The 19,316-nt window shown below is 42.2% G+C and overlaps 1 protein-coding gene across 1 annotated transcript; it reads left to right on the forward strand.

Annotated features, from left to right (window-relative positions):
* The first annotated feature begins 16,048 nt into the window (after positions 1-16,048).
* On the forward strand, positions 16,049-19,019 carry LOC118816081 (E3 ubiquitin/ISG15 ligase TRIM25-like). The gene is made up of 2 exons (XM_036582590.1): positions 16,049-16,690; positions 18,870-19,019. The coding sequence occupies exons 1-2, from the start codon at positions 16,100-16,102 to the stop codon at positions 19,017-19,019; spliced, it is 741 nt and encodes a 246-aa protein (XP_036438483.1). The 5' UTR covers positions 16,049-16,099.
* Positions 19,020-19,316: the final 297 nt, after the last annotated feature.

Consider the following 19,316-nt stretch of genomic DNA (forward strand, 5'->3'; position numbering starts at 1 on the left):
CCTGTAAAAACTCAGAGTAAGGCCCTGGTGGCCTGTAGATTATGATGAGCGAAAATGAGTTCTCATTTGTTCCTCGATTGCTAACATTGAGAAACTCTGAGAAAACATTTGACATTGAGAAAATTTCAAAGGAAGAGAAACTACAGTCTGCTTTCTGGTTTAATCCTAAAGTATTGGTGTAAATGGTTGCTATGCCTCCACCCTGACCGTTTAAGTGAGGACTATGTACATAGCTGTAGCCTGTCGGGGTGGCTTCATTTAAAGCCAAGTACTCTTCAGGTCTAATCCACGTCTCTGTTAGACACAGAGCATCAAAGTCATGATAAGTAATAATTTCATTAACAATGACGGCTTTAGGTGTGAGAGATCTTATATTAAGCAGTCCTAGTTTTAGACCAAAGGTGCGGTCATTGCAGAGTGGTACAACTGGTCTGATATTAATCAAGTTACTAGAGCAAACACTTCGAGGCTTTTTGATGCTTTGTTTTATGCGGGGGACAGACACACTCTATATCGGGAGAAACCTATGAGCATTTGTATTTATAGAATAAGCTTTTTTATCAGCACTTGCCTTATTTTCAGTATAAGTGATAGTAATCGTCTTATTTTCAGTACTAACACTAGCATTATAAGCTGTAGCATTTCTATTTTTGGCGCTATTTACATGGCCTTCGCTGTGTAGTCAGTGGATGGCCCTCTCAATGTTCCTAGAGAGAACAACAGATCTGACGTGACTGGGGTGGAGGCCATCCCTCCGGTAGAGCGCTGGCTGTTCCCAAAACGAGGCCCAGTTGTCCACGTATCCCAAGCCAATGAAGGCGCACCAGCCGTGGAGCCCCTCCTGTACGTGGGAAGCGGTCCGGAGATGACGATCCTGGCATCCGTCTTCTTCCTGGCGGTGTCTAGCAGCGTCTGGTAGTGCTCCTTCAGGACCTCACTACATCGGTCAAGGATGTCGTTGGTCCCATGGATCACCACGGTCCCGAAGGCGTTTTGTCTGCTGAGAGCCGAGGGTAGACGCTTGGCTATGTCTAAGACACGAGCACCTGGAAGACAAGAAACAGTGGCATGGGTGTTTTTAACCTTTACTTTAATGTGGCGGACAGTAGAACTACACAAGATAAAACAAGTAAGTTTGAAGTGATTGGTTCTTCAAAGATGTATTTAAAATACTAGATAATGACAGTTATTCAGTGACCTTAATAATAATAATAATAATAATAATAATAATAATAATAAAAGTTTTCAAAATACTTGTTCTAAAGTAAAAACTTACCATTTAGAAACATTCCTAAAATTCTACATCGGTCAAAACCTGTCCACTTCCTGATGCCTGAGGAAAGAGAAAAAGCATTCAGCTATCATTTACTTCTTTAACGGATTTCCAGATAACACAGTTTTTGTGTTACACTGTACAACAAGTCCCTTTACCTGACAATCTGGAGCAACACCACAATCAGCATTTCCAGAAGTTCCCTCTGCAGACTGAATGAGCTCTGTCTATTTGGAAGTTGTTCCACTGTACACAGTCACAGAACCCCAATACCAGCTTGTCTGGAACAGAGGGTTTTACTTTAGAAACTAAATAATGAGGCAAGAACTCCACAACTGCAAGATTTGTGATCAACAAGAAAGGTTTTGTTCTAACAAACATTAAGAAACCCATAATCAATAATACGCTACTTACAGGTTGAACTAATGTAAAGCGCTCCTGACAATGAACACTCAGCCAGGAAATATCCCCTCAGGTGAACAACCACAGCACCTGTGTTTACTGTTTTCTTCTGGTTCTACTGACTTACACAGAAAGGTGATGTGTGCAGATGAGAGGACTTAATACTGCTTTCAAGACAATGTGCTAGCTCTGAAGCTAACGTGCTAACCGCGATTAACATGATAAACCATTATGGCATAACACTTAAAAAGCACCGGCTATTCATAATCCGGCTCTGGCTGTTCCTTTGAATGCTCAGGGTAGTTCTCTAACGTTAACTCGCGGTTAGCACTTTAGCTCACAGCTAGTGCTTTAGCTTGGGTTAACGCGTTAGCTCCAAGCTAACCCGCTAACCGCAAGCTATTTAACTACTCTAAACATTTAGCTTAAAGGAATGTTAGTTAACGTTATTCACGACAAATTAGCAACAAAGGATAACGTAACTAAACCTTGAACTGCCATTTCATTAATCTAGCTAGCCTGTGTTTTTCCAGTGTTATGCCAAAACGGCATTATTAGCTATAGTTATAATTTTTCATTTTCCATACTGGAACAATATTTCGAAATAGTTAATCTCACTGAACTAAACTTACACATCAGTAATCATGTTAATGTATGTACTTGTGATCTTGTGAAGTATATTACTTAGCCTCTTAATGTCCTTTGTCTTTTCGAAGAGAATTCATCTTCTCTTCAGCCCTGGCTGCTGGCTTGTCCATTTGAAAGTGATAAACTTGGGTGGAAAAAATTAGTTAAATGAGGATTTTAACCCTTACAGCGAGTGTCGGCTGTTTTCTGTAACTTCAGTAATGGGCCACTTATGATATGCCAGACTTGGGCCAAAAGTTCTGAGACGCAAATCAACGAGCATTGGTCTGCCACAGCATTAAGGTGTGGCCCTCTTCCTTTATCCACACTGTTGGGCCACAACATTTATGCCAGAAATAGCCCTTAGAAGTAGATATGAGCGAAAACCATACACACCTGTCCAGCATCTGGCCCAATTCTGGACCACATGCCTAATATCCATCCTGAAGTCAACCAACACTCGCGTATATAAGCCTGAATCTGCCCAGAATGGTCAGCTATTCCAGTGGGCCACTTAAGACATGCCAGAGTTGGGCCAAAAGTTCTGAGGTGTAAATCAACCGAGCACGAATCTGCCGCAACTTAATTGTGCTGTGGCCCTTTTCCATTAACTACATTGTTGGGCCACAACACTCATACCAGAATAGGCCCTTAAACGTAAATATGAGTCAAAACCTTACACAACTGTCCAGCATCTGGCCCAGTTGTGGCCCACATGCCTAATATCTATCCGGAAGTCAACCAACACTCACGGATGTGAGCCAGAATTGGCCCAGAACTGTCTGCTGTCTGGGAAATCACTCACACTGAACGTTCAGATAGTGAGAAACTTTCGAGGCGGAATAGGTTATTCCAGAATGATAAACAGTATTTTGTCATCAGAAATACTTACAAAAAAAAGTAGGCATTTAGTTATATTTTTAAACGCTTACCAAAATTCCTGCTTCGCGTGTAGTTTGACGGGTGTGATGAAACCGGGTTTGACCCAAAGCGAATGTCAAAAGGAAGCTCTATTACTTTTAAATCGGTTAAATATTTCACCGGAACATTTAGTTTCATTTAACGACGTGACTTTATTCGAACAGTTTTTAAACGTCAAAATTGTGATTCTTTACAGAGTAAACAACGGTGGTTCGTTTCAGACTTTCCAAACGCATGAACAGCCGCACGAGAAGACCTATTACCTTCTTTTGCTAAACAATCATTATTATGGTATTTTGAATTTAAAAGGTTTTTTCGGTGTTAAACATGTGTGCAAAGCCTGTCACAAGCCGTATTCGCACAGTAAATACACGCATCGCTGCGATTTTATGTGTAACGTGTGTCAAAGAATTTGTTTAAAAACCGAGAACGTTTTGAGGTGCGCGGAGTGTCTTAGATTCTGCAGATCACAGGATTGTTTGTCACACCACACACGAATGGCTTATTGTGAGAAGGTTAAATGGTGTCAAAACTGTAATCGCTCATACATAGTGACGACCAAACTCCACAGCTGTCCCCGGACCACGTGTAACATTTGCAAGTCACCTTTAGCCGAGAAAGAGGATCCCTCTAAACACCAATGTTTTATCAGACCCGCTTTGCCGAGGCCGCAAACGCAGAAATATGTATTTTTTGACATAGAGTCCCGTTTTACGGAACAAAACGAGCACGCGGCAATACATATACACGCCGTCACGTACGAAGGTCGACATTGGTGCGCCACGGGTCACGACTGCATAGCAAAGTTTTTTAAACGTTTTAGAAAAAAACAGATACAAAAAGTATACATTTATCGCTCACAACAGCAGCGGTTATGATTCGTATTTTATGCTAAATTATCTAACAAAGAACAAAATAGTACCGCATCTCATTACTCAAGGAAATAAAATCTTATGCATGACCGATATTTTTTTCAAACAACGTTACATAGACAGCCTGAGCTTCTTCCAAACGAAACTGGCTGATTTACCCAAAAGTTTTGGTTTTGAAAATGAGAAAAAGGGTTATTTTCCTCATTATTTTCACACAAAAGATAATTTGTGTTATGTTGGACGTTACCCGAAACCTGAAATGTACGGATATTCACAAATGGCTCCTACGGAGCGGACTTAATTTATAAACTGGTACGAATCAGTAAAAACGGTGTGTTTAATTTAAAAAAAAGGAACTGTACCAATATTGTAAGAATGATGTGGTTATTTCAAGAAAAGCCTGCATAATATTCAGAGAAGAGTGCTGTCCATGGCCAGCGTGGACCCGTTTCAATACGTCACCATAGCTAGCGGCGCTTAGCCTGTACAGAACAAACTTTTTGCCGGATAGGTGTCTGGCACTAACGGGCCGCGTTATTTTATAAAAAAATAAATAAATAAACGAAAGTTTTTTCAAATTGCAGTATACAATGGCTAGAATTTGTCAAGTTCAAGGAGAACGTTTTTATTCAACACGCGCTGAACATGGGCGAAAAGAAAGTCGGATGTATTCGGACCCTAACGCCGAAAACCTTCTGACCGGTGAGTTACAAGGTGAACTTTATCAACGCACCACGGAACGGTTGGAATATCTGAAATCCTTGGGTTATAACGTTAGGATCATGTGGGAACATACGTGGATTAAGCTGAAAGCGCATAACGGGGAGCTAAAGACTTTTTTGAAAAGCTGTGATTTTCCGGAGAAAATGAACCCGAGAGACGCTCTGTACGGCGGACGGACCAACGCCATCCGTTTGCTGCACAAAACCGCCCCAGATGAAAAAATCCATTACTTGGACTTTACGAGTTTATATCCTTACTGCAATAAACATATGGAATACCCCACCGGACACCCGACGGTGATCGTGACTGATTTTAAAGACATCAGAGAGTACTTTGGCATCGCCAGAGTCAAAATCTACCCCCCACGAAATCTTTTCCACTCCGTGTTGCCTTTTAGATGTGATATACTAAACAAATTAGTTTTCACCCTTTGTAGAACTTGCGCGGAGGAGGAGGCAGAGGACGCGTGTCGACATTCGGAAGAAGAGAAAGCCATAACGGGTGTTTATTGCAGGGAGGAGATCAAAGGGAGTTTAAACCACGGCTACACGATCGGGAGTGTACAAGGTTTGGCACTTTGAACAAAAGTCCCGTGATCTGTTCGCAGGATACATCGATTTACATTTGAAAAACAAGGTGGAAGCCAGCGGCTTCCCCCCGGGCATGAACACCGACGCTGAGAAAAATAACTATTTGTTTAAGTTTAAGCGACACAAGGGTGTCGAACTGGATATGTCAAACATCGGATTTAACCCCGCTCAGAGGAGTATTAGCAAACTGTTTCTGAACGCTCTCTGGGGGAAATTTGGACAGAGAACAAATCGGATGAACACGGAATTAATAACGGAGCCTCGTGACTTTTTAGAACTGATGTTTTGCAAACATAAACGCATTTCTTATTTTACTTTTATTAACGACGACGTTGCTTTGGTCCAGTGGCAGTACGAAAAGGATTATTTGCAAAAACCCGTGGTTTCTAACGTATTTGTAGCCGTTTTCACCGACCAATTGCAAAAACTCACACCCTCCTCTAAAGGAGACATGAACGGACATCAAACTGGATTTGTATTCTCAACTTTTGCGGAAATATCTGACTCTGGTCAAACAAAAATCTTTGGAAAAAAATGAACTGACTTTAAGAAGAAGAAGAGGAAAAACGAGAAGGTAAAACACCGGACGGTTTCTCCATAAAGGTTTTGGAACACTCGCCCGGTCGTTCGAGAAACAAAGCCCGACTGGAAAACGCGTGGACGGCTCGCGGCGAATTCGTGTACAGAGGGGGTGTCGTGGAAGGGAGTCATATATTTGATTTGTTAAAAACGGCAACCTCTTATCAGAAGCTGAATTACAAACCTGTCGGGTGGAGCAGTTTCCTTCGCAGCTTGGCGGACGCCAACGTTCCTTCGGGGGCCTTGGGTAATTCTTCTGTAAGGCGAGAGTTGGAAAATTACAAACACATCAAGGGGTCCGTTGATGATTCTTTAACGTTTAGCACGCCTGCGAGTACGCCCTCGCGAGTTAAAAAAAAAAAAAAGAAATAGAAAAAGATATTTTGAACCTCCGGGGTGGATGACGTATTAAAAATGTTTTCATTCGCATGCTTAAATAACCACATCATTTATATTTGAATCAAAGTACATTTTATGCTTTTTATGATCATGTCATTTTTTTTAAAACCAATGGGTAATGTGTATGTTTGAATCTTTTCACATTTTTATTAAAACCAAAATGTTTTTTCACATCTTAGACATTTTCTTTTGTATGCTTAAATAATCACAAATTTATATTTGAATCAAAATACATTTTCATGTTTTTTTCATTAAAACATTGTCTCATATTTTCAACTCTTTTAATATGTTTTTTCTTGTGTGTGTGTTTGAATAAAGTAAACATTTTTTAAAGGCGTAGCGATTTTATTGAAATATATAATCACACAGACGTTCAAAGATCATTTTGTAATTTTTTATTGATAAAATCACAACGGTAAACACAACTTTGTACTCCGTGTACAATATGACAGTAAGAATCTATCCGCAGCAAACTTTTTACAAATTTTTTAACCGAGCGATCATTTTCTCGTAAATCGGGGGTATAAGAGTTTAGGACTTGTGAAAACGTAAGGTCTTTCATACTGTTTTAGAAAATACACGCAGTGATGACCGCACGCTTCGGACGTATAGTCTTGTACTTGCCTAGCGTTACACAAAACTCGCGTGAATTATTTTCTAGAAAAAGCATGATGTAACTGGGGAAAAATTCAAAGTCCGGCGGAAACCCATGGGAATCAAAAAATTCGGCGTTACCATCTGACAGAATTAAAACAGCCAACCAGTGTTCCCCAGGTCGTGTGTGGGGGTGGGTGTTAACAGCATAACTGGACGGAGGTGCGTGGCTTAACACCTGCGGCAGTTGATCGCAGGGGAATACTCCTCTGAACCCTCGGGTGCATCGCATGGCTTTAGCGATCTGTCTGGTGTCCATTTTTTCAAAAATAATCCATAAGCACTTCACGTTTGTGATTAATTTCTAAAACGTTGTTGAAAACCGCAAACACGATGACGTTTATGATGTTGGGCAAAGGCACTCGAAACCGGAGGTCCAGTCTGACGTGCCCCGACTGTATTAAGGAAACGTGTTCGCCCGAGCTTTCGTCGGGGGTCAAGTTGAACGCGAATAAACAGTAGCCCTGAGACAAATCTTCACGAGAGATGGCCAAAGGCTGGTCCCTCAACCCTCTGTCCGTAGCCTCGACCAGGCTGAAGTATTCTCGCAGGCAGCACTGCCAGGGAAAAAGGGGTCGAAAAGGCGTGGACGGGTAGGACACGCCGTCCACAGTCAGATTTAAAGATTCCACGTCGTAATGATGAAAATTAAAAGGATTTCGCGCGTAAGATCCTCTAAAAGCTTCGTTATGAACAAAACCTATAGCGATGAATTTTGGCACTTGGCCCAAAAATAGATTATCCTGGTTTGACACGCGACCCCACGCCGGCACGCTTAACACTTTCACGTTAACTTTCTCTAAGGGGTACTTAGCGTTAGACTGGAGCAAAGCTGACGCGTGCCCCAGTTTCACACTGGGTGACACGTGTATTCTTTTCACGTACAAAAGGGCCGATAAAATGTTAAGTTTATAGCCCGGGTTCGGATCCGATGACATTAAAACAAACTCGTTTTTATTACGAACTAACTTGATTCTCACGTCGACAGAATTTAAAAGAAGCTTTTCCTGAAATGCAAAGTCGTTATGCAAATGCCCATCAATTCGAACGTTCGGCTCCTTTCGCAATAAGCGCTTCGCCACGTTAACCCCTCATTGTCTCTGTTCGGGTCAGCTTCGTCCATGCGCCCCGCCGTGTCTTTGCGAAACAGCCCCGCTGCGAATTGCGAATTCAGAGTATGTTCGGAATAATTAAGCAAAAACTCCAGAACGGCCCTGTAGGCGTACGTGGAACCGCTTTGAGAAATGAGCTTATCGCCGAGGGACAGGTCGACTTGGCTAAAAGAATGGCCGCGGGGTAATTGATCAAACCTACGGCCGCGCCGGCCGCCAGATCGGTTCCGTCTGCGTTGGTAACTTTGCACGTGAGGTACAAAAGCGAATGGTTCAGATCGACGTAGGTGTCCCCCGACCCCGCTATAAAAAATTCAAGGGGTCGGTTATCGGTAATGGCCGTGATCGGAGGCGTTTCTACATATTTGTAGGATTCTATACTGTGTTCCGTCATAGGGATCGTAAATAGGTCCAGCTCGGACTTCATGCATTCCGCCGAGGCGCTGTGTATGAGAGACGTCTTTTGAAATATGTCGGGCCCGCACCGGTTTTCCGCTCGCTCTTTTTTTTCTTCTTATTCTTTAAACGAGAGGTGCGGACGAGCGCACCCGCCAGCTTCCTGTTCAGACTGAGGCCTTTTGAAAAAACGCTTTTATTTTTAAAAGGTAAGGAACCGCGACGCCCCGGCGGGCGCATGCGCCGGTTCGCACGGCTCAAAACCACCAGGCCTTCGCCCTCCTGCCGCCTTTCCGACACGTTTCCCAATAATTTCCCCGCCGCAGAGGAAACCACGTCTTTCGCGGTATTTTTAGCAGCGGTCTTGAGGTGCGGTCTGACCAAGTTGAAGCCCGATTTTAGCAGAGGCACCGCCAGTCTAAACAAACCCCGAAAAACGTTGCCGATCCCTCTTCCGTACTGCACGGGCACTCCGCTGAAACCTTCTATACCGGACCCGCCTGTCGCGTATAGTAGAGGACGTAGGGGCTAGGGTCGGCGTGATAAGCAGACATTTTTATCGGATCGGTCTAAAATGTAGCTTCACGATCACTTTTCCAAATTCGAATTTGACGTTTCAGTTTTGATCCGTCTTTAACTCTATTAAAATTTCATCAAACACGTGTTTGCTGACCGGGTTGTAATGCCTTGTTAAAGTTTAGCGTGACGAAATCCAGATGCGCTTTGGGTATTTGAACGGTTCGCAAAAGAGGTGCTAAGGTATCGGCTACGATCTGATGCGAAGAAATATCCGAATAAAGAAACAAATAAAAAGTTCCGCCTTTAATATGGGCAGGGAATTTAGTTTTGGTCGGGTCTGTCCACTTCTGTTCCTCGAAGCCCAGAATGTGCGCCAACTGTCCGTGCGTTCCAATCTGAATAGGCCGTCTGTTCAGCGAGGTCAGTCGTTTAATCTCCTCCGGTGTGACCCCTAATTTTATCCGTCTCGTGACCTTATCCAAATATAATTCGACGTCGGTTTTGGTGGTTCTAAAATATTTGTCATTGATGTAGGTATAATATCCGCATTTTACTTTAAAAGACACCTGTTTGCTGAGATCCGGCCCTTCGCACACCCAAAAGTCCGTTTCCTGTCGCCCGCCGTCCGCCAGCGTGTACCAACTCTGGGGAAATGATATTTCGGCTACACCGACCTCCCAACCGCCCCTGAGGTGAATAGTTTTCGCTAACTTCACCCTGTAGCTGGATATATCGTTTTGAGGGTATAATTTGTCGCTACCGTTACTCTGCAAAGTGATGAAAAAATCTCTGGTTTCTTCCATGGTGGGGGTCCGCGCTTCTGAATAGGCCTCGCCCGCTCTCTCATGGGTTTTATCGAGCGTCCTGGATAGAATTTTCGTTTACCCAGGAGTCAAATTTTTTATCCCAACCTTTCCATCTCACCTTAACGAGAACCTCGGATTTAATTTTTTTCCTAGCCAGTATTTTTTCTACACGATAGACTTTATTTTCAGGTACAATAATTTTCTGCATTTCTTTTTCATAAAAAGAACCTTCTATTAATTCATTATCGAGGTCTTTTAGTTTATACATCGGCGGGTCTCGTTTAACAATTTTATCCACAAAAAAATATTCATCCGTAAAAGACTGTTCGTAACCTTTCGTGAAGACCCTGCGCTCTTTCGAAATCCGAACCGCGTCACCTACTTTAAACTTGGGTCGGGGTAATTCCCCTCTCATTCTTTTCCCGTACAGATGATGAAACACCTGTATCTGATTGCACTCGTTCACTTCTTCGGGACGCATTTGGATAGATCTGTGAAAGGCGCGGTTGTAAGAGCTCACTAGTTCCTGAAGCACATCTGAATATCTCATTTGTTTGTTTTTGTTAAATCGCTCCACCACAGAGGCTTTTAATTCGCTAGCCGTAGTAAAATGTCTTATTTTATATTTGTTTAAAAGTTTTTTAAATAAATGATTACAAAATTCTCGCCCCTTGTCACTTTGAAGAGTTACGGGTTTTCTACCTCGTAAAACTTCGTTACGCTCTTGGCGTTCTTATTTTCCAACGCCTCCACCCACGCGTATTTTGAAAACACATCTATGCAGGTTAAAATAAACTTTTTCCCATCGTTGTGTTCGGATAGAGAGGATAAATCTGCCAAGTCTAACTGCCATTGTGAATCTTTTTCGCACGCTAGTACGAAACTCCTTTTAAAGTTTATTCTTCGGGGTTTGTGTAGCGTGTAAGTGTCTGAACTTTGTAAAAACCTATCAATTTCATCTTTATTTTTATTAGCCAACCCCACCTCCCTTACGCTTTTGATAAAGGGCTGCCTACCACACAGACCGACTTCCGACCCCGGTTTATGATACAACTCTTGCAGCGTCGTCTGAGACATGTCCAAATGGTCTAGGTGTGAAACACGTTAGGGTTTTTATATTTTCTTCTGGGTAATTCAAAAAACACGGTCTAAAATAAAATGTGGAGAAAACAAACTGATGACACGAAGACGACTTCAAAAGGTTTTTATGGTTTTTATTATTTTTTTGTTTAAAGGTTTTTTTATGTGTTTTTTAATTTTTTTGTTATAAATGGTTTATTTCTTTTATAGTTTTTTTGGTTGTTAGTATCTAATCTACTGACAAACCGTTAGATATAGGTAAATTAGTTTCAAACTAAATGTGATGAACATTGAAGTGTAAAATAATTACATGATTTCAAAATATTAAAATCTAAAAATTAAAAGGTTACACATTTCAGGTTACACGTTTCTACTAAAATATTAAAATGAAAAATGGTTACATGATTTAAAAATATTAAAAAATATTCAAATGAAAAGACTACACAGTTTGTCTAATAAACATGCACAAAGGGGTTCAAAAAAGATATGTAAACTACTAGCAGCGATCAAAAGATGTCATAAAGGTGCTATAAACAATTACACAAACTCAAATTACTAAAATACAAAATAAAAAGCTTACTTTTTACTAAAATATTAAATGAAAAGCATGTGATGTTTTTTAATAAAACAAAAAGGTTACCCAGTTTTTCTAATAATAATGTTTTATGGTTTGTCTAATACAATGTATAAACTTACTAGCAGCACATCGGTGTCATAAATGTCTTATGTACAAATACACAATCTCTCTCGCGAATCACTACACCGATCTGTCATCCTCAGACCCCGTCAGAATTTTACACACGTTGGCGGCCGTTGATTCCGCAGCGCAGTCCAGAGGTTCATCTAGCCGCATATAGAACCGGCTCAGAATTTCGGACGGATCTCTGCTCAGGTACTCGGACAGCGGGTTATATTCACCCAATTTTTCCTGCGTCAGCGTGTAAATTCTACGCAAAATGTTTATTACAAAACCATCATGAGGTTCTTTTAATTCAAAGTGTTGCTTTATAGACTCTTTGATCTCCAATTCACAAGTGGGTATGAGATTCAGCCACTTCTGTTGTAACTCATCCAGAGTTTCTGTTTTAACTCGTTGTCCAGAAATCTTATGGGGACGCCTTCAACGCAACTGTGTTGTTTTTATGAAGGGTACTGAATTTGACACCCACCGCAATCTCTCGTGACCCATCTCTCTTGCCCAAATAAATTCCACAATTTTCGTGGCTCGGTCCTTCAGCTCAGGGTCCGAATGCTTCTCGCTCTGAGTTTCCGAGCTGGCGCCAGCGTCAAGAGGTTCCTCGCACTGACCTTGTGACCCCGTTCCTGAGAAAGCGCTCGCGTTCTCTCTCTCACGCTGCTCGATGTCAGCCGGTGAAGACGGTCGGCTTTGTAACCTGTCCTCGTCCACCACGACAAATTCATCGCTGTCCAGATCGGTCACGCCGGAGGCTTCATCTTCCTCTTCTTCTACCTCGCTCGCGCTGGTCGAGTCTGAAATGTCATTTCGGCCGCTTTTTTTACGTTCCACGAGGTCTAGATCAGAACTCTCTTCATCGTGCTCTGGGTGGTCTGTGGGGGAACTCCCCCAATCTCTCCCACTGGGCATGTCCTCGCACATGCGCATCGCTGTTTTGTCATCTTGGTGTTTAGACATCAGACTCGTCGGACGTGGAATATGACAGCTGTCGCAACCGCATATTACGTTGGCTGGTAATAGAGAGAGAAAATCGTTAAAAGGTTTAACGGGCTCGTACATGCTTACTCTTCGGCCACACGCTGCAACTTGAAACGGTATAACCCTTTTTACGGCTTATATTCACAAACTACGGTACCGCAAATGGTCAAAATAAATTCTTCAGAAAAAAAGCGTTTTTCTTACCTGTCAGAACATGTTTGACCGCGTGATAAATATCCAGTAGTTCGCTCTCCCGCAAAGTTATTTCAATCAGCTGGACGTGCTCTTCTTTTTCAGTAGGGGCAAAATAAAAAGTCCACTGGTCGTCATCGCTGGAGCACACGTTTTCATGCCTTATCACAGGTGACGTGCACACTTCCAGTCGAACTCTGTAGGTAAACTCTGGGGTCCTGAGCCCTGTGATGGTCAGGGTGATTTGACGCAAATAATGCGCGGATCTGACCTTCAGTGTGATTGTGGCAGACCTGGACAGTTCGGTCTTGTGTGTCGTGAACCATACATGACCTGTTTCTGGCCTGTAAGATCATAGCATGCAATTCCCCCACTTCATTCGTTTTCGGGATGGTCTGGTTTAACAGGTACAACTCCTTTTCGGAAATGGATACTTCGGCTGGTTTATTACCGTGACACAGTCTGCTCTGACGGAAAACGATGTAGCGATTGTTCAGCCGGGTTTCTTTCGGCAAAATTGTCAAATACGTCATCGAAAGACATCTCCTCTTTATGCTCAGTTTAAACAGACTGTCGTCCGCTCTGAATCTGTCGATTTCCTGCTTTTTTTTCTGGGAAGGTTTAACGTCGTTTTCTTCCCGAATCGAACGGGGCCAGCAGTGTCTAGGTATGTCATTGCGAACGAAGGCCTTCCTCGCGCTCAAAATTTGACTGGTCCTCGGGGGCTGCTCCTTCAGTTTCAGTCGTTTTAGACTGTTTGGCCACACGAAATAAGATATTCCACGCTTTTGTAAGTTGTCCCGAATGGATGTGCGATAGCGCCATTTGCTCAAGGAATTTAACATCGGAGATCCATCGTGAACCTTAGACGGTCTGTCTGGAGAATCCATGACGATGGTTTTGCAGAAAAGTCACTCTCCGCACCAATCTGTCTCTTTTACGGCCAGTTTTTATAGTATTGTGAGGAGAAAAACACCACAGACACCTGTTCAATTATTAGTCACGCTTAGCGGAACGGAAGCCCCCCACTTGCTACTGTCACTCAAAAACACAACATCAACTACATTCGGTTACATCATGGAAATCTTTTTCCGAAATACATCCTGGGAATCTTTTTTTCCAAAACACATCCGGGGAATCTTTTTTTCCAAAGCACATCCTGGGAATCTTTTGAAAATTCTTCCCACGTACCATACCGGACAAACCTTGGGAAGTTATCAAAAAGCATTCACACACACACACACAGACACACACACGCACACACTCACACACACACACACACACACACACACGCACACACACACACACACACACACACACCATACCCCGACCCAACCACCCCCACCGACGGTAAGTCCTCGCATCTCATCCTTACGCTTAACGCCCACCCGTTTTAATTTTTCACCCCCTTTAAACTTTTACACAAAAATCACATAATTTTTTTCATTAACACTTCTCAAGGGGAAAATTTGCTCACGCTTTCCACTCCAACACGCACCCTGGGAAAATTGAACATTTTATCACCGGAAAAAAAATTCTTTACATCCTATAATAGTTGTTCACATTTTTACACACATTACCTCCTGGGAAAATTAGTTGCAATATTCACACATGACGTCATACAACTGATGTTTACATTTTACACACACCAACCCCTGGGAAAATGCTTTACATATTTCACACGTGACGTCACGCGTAACTCATAAATCATTTTGACATTTACCGGGGTTAATAACTACTCTGATTGCTTAGAAACTTTGATATTTAACCAGTGTAGTTGCATTAGATAGGCATAATTATTAAACTCTCCATTCTCTGTGACGCACTGTCACACCTCCCCGATACACACTGTCACAGTTTTGCATTGCAATATCATGATTTGACGATGCACTGTTACATCCCTAATCTTAGTATATAACCATCTAGCCAACAGTAATATTTTTAGGGTTACACTGCTAATTGTCTAGCTGGTAAACTCACTACACAAGGTTTACTTTTCTGAGGCAATCATGTGCAGTGTTAGTGACTTATGATAATCAGTATGTGTGTAAACATTAACAATAGCTTATGAAATGTCATAAGCTGACAAAAACATACCAAGTTTTTCTCTTCCAAGTTTTGCTTAGTTTCTATAGGCAGAAGATTAACAAAAACTGATGCAAAGTAGGAGGAGATATAGGGCAATCAACTTGGGAACAGCTAAGCACACCCACCATTGAGTTTAACATGCTGTAGGAAAGCACTTTTACTCACCAAAAATGCACAGCAAAACAGTGCAAAACTGCCACAAGAGAGAAGTAAGTGGATGTTGGGAAAAATGCATAAACACAGGCAGTGATAGACTGTGTATTTACAGAATAAATGATCACTGAAATACACTGTCATACAGAGTGACATTTATTTTTGGAAAAGTTAAGGCACGTAGTGCCTGCCCCAAGACTATGCCCATGGTTTCACAAAATTGACCTAAAATATCATGCCATGAGTGCCAGTCTTTGCAACAGAATCTATTTAGCGCTGTTTGGACCGTAAGTATTTTCCCTCATCAAGAGTTTACATTGAAAACCTACCAAAAATGGTTTCATGTGACACCTTTACTGCTTTTTGGCTTCACAACAATGGTTGGTTTCACAACAATGATTGATCCATGAAAACAAAACAGAGTACTGCAAAGTCAGGACAAACCTCACCCAGATATGTAGTCATCATTTAAATCAATCGATCATAAAAATCCATTACATGAAAACGGTATTTCCTTCCCAAAGTGCTTCAGCATTAGCTCAGTATGGACTGAGGCCCATTAAGCTCGGAACATTTGATGAAGAGATGGAAACTTGAGTGCTTTTCTATTATACAGTGAATCAGCACATTCAGGCTGCACTACTCTCTCATTACTGTTACTGCAACTGCAGTTTAATAATGCAAGTCAATTCTTGTAAATTCCTGTGAATCTGCTGTCCAGTTGAAATGTTATCAAAGTCCAGATTCAGTTGTACAGTGTTATCTGTCATGTGGGTTAACAATGAAGGAATCTATGAAGATGAGAATTCTGTGCATATTCATGTATGCACTGTCCTGCAGCTACACCATTCAGCTTCAAGTCACTGTTAGCGCAGTATATTTGTACTTGCCTCACTATTTCCAAATTACCAGCATTACAGTAAATTTACTTCAGTCCACCCTGGGAAAGGCAAAACCACTAAGCCACTCCTATTCAGTTCAGAGGAAACGAAACTGATCTCAGAGAGCTGCTCTCTCTCAGTCTGTGAGTGCAGGAAAATGGCAGAGGCCAGTATTTCAGTAGATCAGGACCAGTTCAGCTGTCCAGTCTGTCTGGATCTGCTGAAGGATCCAGTGGCTATTCCCTGTGGACACAGTTTCTGTATGGTATGTATTAATGACTACTGGGATCAGGATGATCAGAGGGGGATCTACAGCTGCCCCCAGTGCAGAGAGACATTCACTCCGAGGCCTGTTCTACGCAGAAACAATATTATAGCTGAAGTGGTGGAGAAACTGAAGAAGACAGAACTCCGAGCTGCTTCTCCTGCTCACTGTTACGCTGGACCTGGAGATGTGGAGTGTGATTTCTGCACTGGGAGGAAACTCAAAGCCATCAAGTCCTGTTTGGTTTGTTTAGTTTCCCTGTGTGAAATACATCTTAAACCTCATCTTCAACTTCCTGCTTTGGAAAGCCACAAGCTGGTGATTGCCTCCCCAAGACTACGAGAGAAGATCTGCTCTCAGCAAAACAAACTGATCGAGATCTACTGTCGTACTGACCAAAGATACATCTGTTATTTGTGTATGATGCACGAACACAAAGGCCACGATACAGTTGCAGCAGTAGCAGAGAGAGCAGATAAACAGGTGAGAACTTGAAATCTTTACGAATAAATTCATTTTATTTCTAATATTAAATCAGTTTGTTAAGGAGTTTTAATTATTTCCAAATGCTAAATGTATAGAATTAACTCAATAAACCAGTAAGCAGTCCTCTTCTAGAGCTTTACTCTCAAAATGTCTCCTAAAAAATCTCTTACCATTTCACTCTGATTCTGTAATATTTTGCAGTTGTTCCCACTCTTGTCCCTAAAGTCTTAGCCTTCCCTGTTCTCAATGTCTTTGCTAAACCAAAACCTATGTTTCTAGTTTTCGTGGTGATGCGGGTCTCATTCCAGTACAAGCCACTGCTCATGAATAAGAGCCCCTGATACAGTTTGCTTTACAAACTGTGAGAATTTCCAATCTGTGGACCTCTGTTGTGGCTCCAGTTCCCTTCATTAATTCTGTCCTTCTAGCAGTGCTAACAGTGCCACTTGACTTGTGGAGTCTACAATTCTTCACAGTGCCAACGAATGTTAGAGTCTCTTCCAGGGTCAACAGTGTCAGTTGGAATGCCTGAGGATGCTGCTTCCCAACTCTGATCCCACCGCCCAGTGTCCAATCTATGTAGGCAATTCCAGCTGGTGATCCAAAGACTGACACTTTGCAGCTGTTTGACTCTGATGCACAAGAAAGCATACATATCTTTTTCCTTCTGTCTGGTTCTACATAGCTTTAAAGAAGGAGACACATGCTCATTCAGGCTTCCTCTTTGACTACGATCTTCGTATTTCAATGACTTCTGACCTGCTGACCCTCTTCCTCTGTCCTTGACCCTGTGCCAACAGCCTCTATTGCTGACCCACCTTGGCTGGCTGACTCAGAAACTCCTTGCCTCCAGTACCACTACTTCTCTGATCTCAGTTACTAAGTGTTCCCTCTGGACTCCACCAAAGATCCAACGCTGGTTCATCCGCTCTGTTCTATGGCACCTCAGCTCCTATAGTCTCCTCTGCTCCCAAAAGTCTCTGTCTGGTATCCTAAATCTCACACAGAGAGGTCTATGAGGAGCCCTGTCATTTGTTAGAACTGCCACTGCACTCATTCCTTTTCCAACTCCCTAGTCAGAGCCTGATATCTGGGTTTTTCCATGAGCCTTCCCTCAGTTCCTGGCCTGGAATCTTACTGCTCCAGGTTTGCCCTGTCGCACACCTGTCCTTTTCTCTCATGATCACCTGCAATACACATCCAGGTGTGTTGTGATCAATATATACATTTTCCCTTGTTTGCCCTAAGTCTTGCATGTGCCTAGCCTGCATCAATAAGCCATGTTTGCACTTCTGCCATAGTCTTTGACCGTCTTTCATGCACAGCATGTTTAAGATCTGTCAACAGGTTATGAGGGGATAGTGAAGGCCATTCCAAAAGTTTTAGCTTACATTTCTTGAAGTAACCTATGGTGAATTTTGAGGTATGTTTTGGATCATTGTCCTGTTGTAGAAGCCACCCTATTTTCAGCTCATTTTCTGGACTGAGTTCGTCACATTTGCTTCCAGAATTTGCTAATATTTAGCAGAATCCATTATTCAATCTACCTGTGCAATGTTTCTTGTTCCACTGGCTGCCACACAACCCCAAAGCATAAGAGATCCTTCCCCAGTGCTTAAGAGTTGGCAAGGTGTTGCTCCTTTTTTCTCTAAACTTACCTTTAGACTGTGGCCAAGGAGCTCCATTTTTATTTCATCAATCCACAGCACTTGCTTCTAAAATGCCTATGACTTATGTAGACGTTGACTTTTGTGATAAGGTAGCAGGGAAGGTTTCCTTCTGATGAATCTTCCATGCTGACCATATTTGTGCAAGCAATACATTAGAACACGGCACCACCATTATTATGTCAGCTAAACTTTCTTGCAGGCAAGTATATGTGCAGAGAGTTTTCTTGGTCTTCCAGATTTTGCTACTAGCGTTTCATAATTGCTGAATATTTTAAAGTGCTATAGTGTTGGCTTGTCTGGTTTTTGCTTTTTCTTGTTTCTAGAATAAAATTATGAATATGCATATGTGTACACTGCCTACTTGCATTTCAACCAAGCTTTCTATTCTGTCCTAATACAGGTCTCTTGCACTTGCATCCCATTTTCTCTGGTTCCTCAATACCACATGAATATTTAACCACTCAGTTTATAACTCACAAACATCTGAACATTATTCTGTCCCACAGATTCAGCTAAAAGAGATACAACAGGAAGCCCAGCAGAAAATCCAGGAGAAAGAGAAGAGGCTGGAGGAGCTGAAACAGGTTGTGAACACTCTTAAGGTGAGCAGCGAGCAGAGATTTCACACCTCAGACTTTTTTCTAATCAGCCAGTGAAGAGAGCAGTTTTAGATCATTTTCAACTCCTGCGTAGCCATCATAAGACATCTAGGGTCTCAGTAAGAGTATGGAGTGATAGGTCAGCTTTAAATAGACCTCCATCCTCTTTCTCTGTATCCTAACAGAGCTCTGCACAGACAGCAGTGGAGGACAGTGAGAGGATCTTTACTGAGCTGATCTGCTCCATTGAGAAAAAGCGCTCTGAGGTAACAGAGCTGATCAGAGCTCAGGAGAAGGCTGAACTGAGTGGAGCTGAAGAGCTCATTGAACAGCTGGAGCAGGAGATTGCTGATC

The sequence above is a fragment of the Colossoma macropomum genome, unplaced genomic scaffold (genome assembly GCF_904425465.1).
Source record: "Colossoma macropomum unplaced genomic scaffold, Colossoma_macropomum, whole genome shotgun sequence".
Lineage (NCBI taxonomy): Eukaryota > Metazoa > Chordata > Actinopteri > Characiformes > Serrasalmidae > Colossoma > Colossoma macropomum.

Excerpts from the sequence above, each read along its gene's own strand:
- LOC118816081 (XM_036582590.1), top strand. The coding sequence starts at position 16,100 with ATGGCAGAGGCCAGTATTTCAGTAGATCAGGACCAGTTCAGCTGTCCA. Across the intron at positions 16,691-18,869 it reads CAGAGAGAGCAGATAAACAG|ATTCAGCTAAAAGAGATACA; the intron begins GTGAGAACTTGA and ends TCTGTCCCACAG.